Source organism: Budorcas taxicolor, chromosome 25 (assembly GCF_023091745.1).
Source record: "Budorcas taxicolor isolate Tak-1 chromosome 25, Takin1.1, whole genome shotgun sequence".
NCBI classification, from domain to species: domain Eukaryota; kingdom Metazoa; phylum Chordata; class Mammalia; order Artiodactyla; family Bovidae; genus Budorcas; species Budorcas taxicolor.
Window position 1 is genome coordinate 50,744,567 of NC_068934.1, and position 8,240 is coordinate 50,752,806.

General features: G+C 59.0%; 1 protein-coding gene across 4 annotated transcripts in view; it reads left to right on the forward strand.

Moving 5' to 3' along the window:
• Positions 1–7,361, forward strand: part of MOB2 (MOB kinase activator 2) — a 52,539-nt gene extending 45,178 nt beyond the window's left edge. For 3 of the 4 annotated variants that reach the window (XM_052662174.1, XM_052662175.1, XM_052662172.1), the window contains 2 exons: positions 6,130–6,254; positions 6,486–7,361. In XM_052662174.1, coding sequence (XP_052518134.1) covers positions 6,130–6,254; positions 6,486–6,778 — 418 coding nt within the window. In that variant the 3' untranslated portion in view covers positions 6,779–7,361. The remainder of the gene's footprint in view (positions 1–6,129; positions 6,255–6,485) is intronic. The other variant, XM_052662173.1, reaches the window with a different exon arrangement.
• Positions 7,362–8,240: the final 879 nt, after the last annotated feature.

The following is an 8,240-nucleotide window of genomic DNA, read 5'->3' on the forward strand; positions in this document are numbered from 1 at the left end:
ACTGCATATGTCTGTCTTCATGCTGTTCATGGGGCTCTCAGGGCAAGAACACTGAAGTGGTTTGCCAGTCCTTTCTCTAGTGGACCACGTTTTGTCGGAAATCTCCACCATGACCCGTCTGTCTTGGGTGGCCCTACGTGGTATGGCTCATAGTTTCATTGAGTCACACAAGGCTAACATGCTGGCTAGGTTTGTCATAGTTTCTCTTCCAAGGAGCAAACACCTTTCTAGGAATCGTTCAAGACCAAGGAATGGAAACTCACATGAGTTAGTTTAAAAGGAAACGGGAGGTTTGTCAGAGGTCCACAGAGCCGTGTGCCGTCTGTCACAGGGCCATCAGGTCCACCCAGGGCCCAGAGTGGGGCTGCAGCCCAGGCCGGACACCCTTCTCCACCCTGCTGATGCCTGAAGGACTGGAACCAAAGGGGAGTTTGGAGTCCCAAGAGAAGAGAAGGAGGCTTGTGCCCAGAACACATTTGAAGACCTAACAGCTGAAAACTTCCAAATTTGGCCAAGACACAAACCTACAGATTCAGGAAGCCTAATGAGTTTGAAATAGGATAAACCTGATGAATCCACCACAGGCACGTAATCAAAGTGCTGAAGAGAACACGCTGTCACAGCCAGCGGAGCCAGCAGCAGCCACCCCTACAGGGATGTGGTGGGGTGGCTGTGGCCATCCTTACCCATCGAGGGCCAGGAGGAGGCTAAGGTGCTGAATGGAAATAGCAGTCTCCCGGGAGCTCCACATAATGTCCTTCAAGCATGAAGGTAAGATGGGGACCGCTGTCAGCGAGGGGACACTCAGAGAGCTCACCTGCCGTGCAGTGAAGGGAGCAGGGCTAGGCGGGCCGCGGGCCAGAGGACACGGGCAGACGCGATGACCGCCTCTTCTCTTCAGCTCTTTGAAACGTGTCTGGTAGGTGAGCAAAAGCCATAGCTGTCTGACGGGCCTCCAGTGTGTGTCTGCAGCGCTGAGACAGTGGTGCCCTGGGGGCGGGCGGAGAGCCCTGGGGGCGGTCAGCGTTCTGACTCCAGATGTAGAAGAGGTCCTGGGCGCCAGGTACAGGGTGGAAAGGTCAGGAGGTGCTTTGTAATCCTTTGAGTAACCTCTAAAAAAGTTGCATAAGGGACATAAATCATACTAGATAAATTAAAAGGAGATAGTGCGGAAGAAGGCAGGAAGTACAAGGAGTGAAAACGAAGGGAAGAAGTAGTGATTGTGAACTTAGATTCAGACAGGCCCGCCATCGCGGTTACTATCGTGGTGTGATCGTGCTGGTGACGAGACAGAGGCTGTAAGTCTGGGGTTTTAAAATGAACCAGCTGTACAGGGAATATGAGAAAGTCACTTTAAATGCAGTGACACTGGCAGGTTGAAAATGAAAAAATGGAAAAAGAAATGCCAACAAAACATAAGTCAGAAGAAAACTAAAGTCGCTGCTCTCATACCAGACAAAGCAGACTTCAAGTCAAGAAGTACTGACCTCGAGCGCGTCTGTGCCAAATAGAGCTTTTACACAAAGCGGACGGACAGAACCGAAGGGACAGATACTATGGTTGCAGGTTTCAACATTCCTCTCTTGGTAATATATGGACTAGTGGATAGAAAGCCAGCAAGAATCCGGAACTAAATAGCACCGTCAGCCAACTGGACTGAATTGACATTTACTCCACCCTCAGTAGCACAATCCACATTCCTTTCAGGTGCACTGGGGTTACTCACCACAGGAGGTCACATCCTGGCTCACAAAACAGACCTTAGCAAACTAATCAGAGGTGCAGGGTAAGTTATCCGACCAAAATTAGTTATGTTTGAAATCGGTAACAGAAAAACCTCCAGCCGTTTAGAAATCAGTGTACTTGTTTTCTCTTGCCATGCTGTGTGGCATGGGGACTCTTGGTTCCCTGATCGAGGCAGGTCGGATGTGTCCCCTACGTGGGGCACACAGTCTTCACCACTGGAATGCCAGGGACATCCCAAGAAATTAACACACTTTCAAATAATCCATGGGTCAGAGAGGGAGTCTCCAGGGAAATGAGAAACTTATAAACTGAAACGATGCAGCAGATTTAACCTGCATTTGAGATGCAGCTAAAGCAAGGTTTAGAGGGATGTTCAGAGGATTAAATGCTTGTTTCAGAAGAAGAAACACCTTAATGCAACCTAAGCTTCCATATTAAGAAACTGGAAAAAAGCGTGTGCGCGCATACATGTGTGTGTTGCCTTGTCCAGCTCTTTGCAGCTATAGCCCGCCAGGCTCTGTCCATGGGGTTCTCCCAGCAAGAAGGCTGGAGTGGGTTGCCACGCCCTCCTCCAGGAGATCTTCCTGATCCAGAGATCGAACCTGCATCTCCTGTGTCTTCCTGCATTGCAGATTCTTCACCACTGAGCCACTGGGGAATCCCAGAAAAAAAAGCAAAAAACACAACCCTAAATTGAGCAGAAGAAAAGAAATGATAAAATAGGGACAGAGCTCACTGACGTGGATTTCCGAAAACAAATGAAACCAGAAGCCGGTTCCTTGAAAAGAGAAGTAAAATTGAGAAACCTCTAGTAAAACTAACAAAGGTAAAAAGAGAAAAGATACAGATTATCAATATAAGGAATAAAAGAGGAAATAACTGTAAACCCAGCAGAAATTAAGAGGGTAATAAGGAAGCATCAGAAAAATCTCTGCTTACGTAAATTTAACAATTTAGATTAAATGAACTAGTTCCTTGGAAAGCACAAAATACCACAATGGACCCAAGACAGGTAATGCAGTGAGGCAAGAAAAGGGATAAAGTCATTTAAATTGGAGAAGAAAATAAAACTGCATTTGCATACAGCATGATTGTCTGTAGACAAGCCCGAGAGCTCTAGGAAAAAGTTGAGTCAGTCAATCTAGCCAGCTCAGCACACACAAACCATCAACCGTAGTCTGTACACTAGCAGTGTGCAACTGGAGCACAGAGTTGATAAAGTTACATCATTTACAGTAGCTCCAAAACCAGTGAAATACTTAGACGTAGACTTGAGGAGACACGTGCATGCACGAAGCTACAAAACGCTGATGAATGAACCAGTGCAGATGGGGAGACAGGAGACAGCGCAGCAGAAGTGTAGATTCACTCAACGCGACTTCAGTCAGACTCCCAGCAGAGCCTTCACCCATAAAGAAGCTGATTATAGAATGTACACGGAGCAGCAGAATCCCTAGGATAGCTACAGTGATTTTGAAACAGTCAAATCAGAGTCCAACAGTGCTGTGCTAAGAGTTACTATAAACCTGTGGTGATCAACACTGTGGTGTTGGTGAAGAGACTCAGAGGTCCGTGCAACAGCAGAATCCAGAAACGCACCGGCACAGACGTGGCCCCTTGATGTTTGACAGGAATGAGAAGGATTCAGTGGAGAAAGGATAGTCTTTTCAACTCATGCTGTTAGAAAAACCAGTCATCCAGATGTCTCCTTCTGCCAGAGTTGACTTGAAGTAAATGCTAACTCTAAATATAAGCCATCACACTTTCAGAAGAAAACACGGGAGCAGCTTTCGTGAGGTAGCACTAGGCTAAGAGTCCTTGGTCGTGACGCGAGAGACAGTCCATCCGTGGAGAAGAGCCAGTAAAGTGGACTTCACCAAAATTCAGAACTTTGGTCCTGAGAAAGACACTGTTGAGAGAAAGAGACAAACCACAGACGGATCCCATATCCAAGGGAGGACTAGGGCCTGGAAGGGATGAAGAACCCTCACAGCTCACAGTGAGAAACCTGGTTCTGACTGGGCAGAGGACGCAGACCGGCCACGGGGAGGACCCCGTGCACCCACGGGCAGAGGAACACCCGGAGCAGGCGGAGAGCACGGATTCAGACGCTGCTGGGGAGCGTCTGTCACCTCCTCGCCACGTGCCCGCGCGGGTGGAGGGGGTGCCGGTGGAGCGGCCACTCCGGGGACATCTCGGTGGCGTTCCTGCTGTGGACCTGGCTGTCCTGCTCCCGAGCATCCACGTGAGAGAAATGGGAACTGGAGCTCATAGAGACGCCTGCCCAGGAGGGTTTTAGCAGCCTGACCCATAATTGCCCAAACTGCAGGCCACCCAGATGCGTGATGGACTAGTGCATCCGCACAGGAGTCCGTCTCAGTGACGAGAAAGGCAGGGCGGACGGCAGAGCCGGGCTCCGGATGCCACCTGGGGTGCCTGACGACGCATCGCTAGTGTGCGGGGGGCTGACAGCAGGCCAGGGGCCGGTCTGGGAGCTGTTGAGGTTAAAACCCGTCAGGCTGCACGCCAAAGCCAGTCAGCTTTACTGTGAGATGGTGCAGAAATAAAACGAGGCCGGAGAAGAATGCTGAACGTGGAGGGTCCCGGCTGCATGGGCAGGGCCGCAGCAGGCCCCGAGGAGTGGGTCTCTCCGGGTCTGGACCTCGTGGGAAGGCCTCCTGGTTTCAAGCTGCAGTGGTTTTTCCGACTCTGGCACTGGTGGCCAGGGGCATCAGCACCAAGCAGGGCTGGGGAGTCGCTGGGGTGGTGCTGCCCCCCTCCCTGCACCAGCCCCAGGGCCCCAGGGGCCACTGTGAGGGGAGGGGCGTCATCTGTCCTCTCTCAGCGCGTCCTCAGGCAGGGCAGGGGCCTGGGCAGGGGACAGACGGTCAGCAGGGCCACCCTGTGTTGGGGAGGGCTCTGGATCCTTGCTGGGTGTCTGCTTCCTGGGGGCCCGCAGGAAGCTTGGCCAGCTTCTCAGGGCTTTGTCTGACCCACTCCGGGGCCTTGGGGGGCGTGCGGGTGCTGGGCTCTGCGGGGCCCGCAGTGCTGGGGCAGCCTGGGTGCAGGCGTGGCAGGGAGGCCTCGCCGAGGTGGAAGTGGCTGGCAAGTGTCATCTGCCTTCTGCAGTGGGGAGGCCGGAGCCTGGTACCCAGTGGCAGTCAGGGCTGTGTTCCCTTGTCCAGAGAGGGGCGGCCATTTTCCTGGTGGCCTGCCCATTTGTTGTGGGCTGTGTTCCCATCTTGCAGCCTGACCCCAGCCCGACCAGGGGCACAGATGAACTCACAGGCGAAGGGGGTGAGAAGAGCCCTGGTTCCTGCTAGAGGGGCAGGGGTGGGCAGCAGGGCTGTTCTGAGGCCCCCTGGGCTGTGTCTTTTCTTTCGGCCATGAAATGGAGAGCCTGCTGTCCTGCCAGCAGGTCTGACCAGGTGTTGGGAGTGCGGGGGTGCCCTGTGGCTGTCACCCAGGGGTGCTTAGTGAGCTCAGGAAGTCAGGGCAGGGTGCTCAGGGCCAGCCTGGGGTCCTGGCCTGCGATAAAGTGGGATGGTGTTGGGGAGAGCTGTCAGTTCTGAAGCCCAGTAAAGACAGCGAGAGGGGGCGGGGTGCTGGCGGAGGTCTGCTGGGGCAGGGTTGGTGCTTAGGCCGTAGAAGAGGTGCCTGGTACCCAGGCAGCCTGCAGTTCCCCTCTCCCCGCCAGCGGCTCGGTGCCGCGCTCGGCCAGCCCGCCTGCAGGCACAGGGCCCCCTGCTGGGAAGACTGGAGCCCACCTTGGGGCGGGAGGGGAGAGTGGGACGTGGTGGCTGCAGGGGCCCACGCCTGGAGGATGGCAGAACAGCAGTGTTTCGTGAACTGGGAGATGCCCCTGGTCTCAGGGCTGGGCCGGGTGTCCGCAACTCCTGACGCCCTGACCCACCCCCACCTGCCGGGGAAGTCTGTGAGGTAGCCAGGGACAGAGGCCCCCTCACCCCAGGCGGCCCAGGGCGCAGGTTTGGCCCATACTGGGGTCAGCAGGAAGCCGCCTGTGGGGCGAGTGAACGTGTTGCGCGCTCGGTCACGGCTGACTCTGCTGCCGGTGGACTGTAGCCCGCCAGGCTCCTCTGTCCATGGGATTCTCCAGGCCAGTACAGGACGGGGGTGCCAGTCTCTTCTCCAGGGGATCTTCCCGACCCTGGGATCTAAGCCAGATCTCCCGCACTGCAGGCAGATGCTTTACCCTCTGAGCCACCAGGGAAGCCCCGGATCCTGACAAGTCAAGGCAGGGCCTCCGGGGAAAGATGGGAAAGCTGTCCGTGGCCGTTAACGCAGGGGGAGGTCCCGTGTAGCTCAAAGGGTGAGCGCGGCCAGCTGTCCCGGCCGCCCGTCACCGCGCGCCTGTCCCCACAGACAGTACTACTGGTACGACGAGCGGGGCAAGAAGGTGAAGTGCACGGCCCCCCAGTACGTGGACTTCGTCATGAGCTCCGTGCAGAAGCTGGTGACCGACGAGGACGTGTTCCCCACGAAATACGGTGCGTGTCCCCGCCCCGCCCCCGCCCCCTCCAGGCTCTGCGCCCTGAGCCGCCAGGGCAGCGCGTGGCCCGTGGGCGGTACCGTCGCCCCGGCCCCTCCTCGCGGGCCGCGGGTCCCAGGCGGTGGCGCCGCAGGCGGTGGCGCCGCAGGGAGGCCTGCGGCGGGGGGGAGGGGGCAGACCCCGCCCCGGGGCCGGGCCGCGGTGGTGACCCGGCCGCCCCGGGTCGCAGGCCGCGAGTTCCCCAGCTCCTTCGAGGCGCTGGTGCGGAAGATCTGCAGGTACCTGTTCCACGTGCTGGCGCACATCTACTCGGCGCACTTCAAGGAGACGCTGGCGCTCGAGCTCCACGGACACTTGAACACGCTCTACGTGCACTTCATCCTCTTCGCCCGCGAGTTCAACCTGCTCGACCCCAAAGAGACGGCGGTCATGGACGACCTGACGGAGGCGCTGTGCGGCGGGGGCGGCGGGGACGGGCCGGGCGGGGCGGCGGGCGCACAGAACCACGTCAAGGAGAGGTGAGCCCGGCGGCGCCCGCGCCGAGGGAGCGGCGGCGCGCCGCGCGCGTCCGTGTCTGTGCGCGCACGGACTCTGGGCGCCCGGACTCTCTGCCGTCGGCCCCGAGAACCTTGGACTCCGCTCGTCCGTGGCAGACACCTCCGGGGCCGCCCGTCCGCGTCTCCCTCTGGGCTCTGCCCCTCCGGGTCTTCCGCGCCCGCCCCGCCCCGGGCTCGGCCTTGACCTCCGGGGAGACACGCAGCGGGGCGGGGCCTTTCCCCTCGGCGGGGCCCGCGGGCTTCGCTTCTGCCGCCCTTTGTCTTGGCTCGGGCTGGAGTGGCTTTTAGAGACCCCGGCCCGCCTTTCTCCTCCCCCCGCGCGGTCTGGACTCTGGCCCAGGGCCGGCTGGAGGGGCGGGGAGGCCGGGTGTTCGGATCTCCGCGAGCTGCAACGTCTCCCTCCACTGCCCTCACTGCCCAGGAGGGGAGCGGGGCTGGCCAGGCTCCGGGCTGCGGTGCCCCGGGGCGCGGCCTGTGCGGAGCCGCGGCGGGGGCAGGAGAGCCTGGCCTCCCTGGGCGGGTGTAATAAAGAGCCTTCTCTCAGGTCAGCCCCTGTGTGTGTCCTCAGCGTCTCGGTGCTCCGTGCTCTGGCGGCCTGGCCCTGCGCCCTGCTCCTCACATGGCCCGGGGCAGCGCCCTCCCTTGCAGGCCAGCCCATGGAGCCCTCACTGAACACAGCTGTGCTGGCCGGGAGCAGGTGCTGCGTCCCTGCCGGGGCTCACCCCGGACTCCCTGCTGCACGTGTCCACGGGTTGCCAGGAGCTGCGGGCAGGGCTGTGTTGTGGGGGTCAAGTCCCCAGGGGTTCTGGGCCCTCGCTCTCCCTGTGGTGTGCCCTCTCCACACTGGCAGCAGGGACCCTGCAGTGGGGCCACAGTCGGCCAGAGGTGGGCGTCCTGGCCAGCCGACACAGAGGCTCTGCTGCAGGGCCCCCTCTGGACTGGGCAGCATCACTTGGCTGGGTGTAGGATAGCTGGGGGGTGGTGTGAACAGCCTTGGAGCTGGTCCAGCCCTCTGTGGGCAGAGACGCGGGGCTCCCGCAGGGCCCTGTGCCTTCTCTGGGTGTTGATTGTTGTCACGCGCCCCACCCCGATCCCCTGCCCACCCTGAGTGGCAGTAATGGGACCCTGGGCCCTGGTCTGACTCCCAGCTACTGGGGCTCCTATACTCTCCCCGCCAGCCCGTGCCCTCCTCGGTCCTGAATTTTCTGCCCTCCTGACGCTCAGCTGACCTCAAACTCAGTCGTGGCCAGCAGACCCTTCCTCTGCCGCCCTGGCATGCCACCAGCCCCCAGGCCTAGCGGGGCCACCTGCTCCCTCCGCCTCCCGGAAGGACAGGCTCCTGGCTGACCACGCTGCACCCACACACACACTGCCAAGAGCTCTGTGCCTCTGGGAGGCCACGGCCCCTCCCAGGCCACCCACCCCGC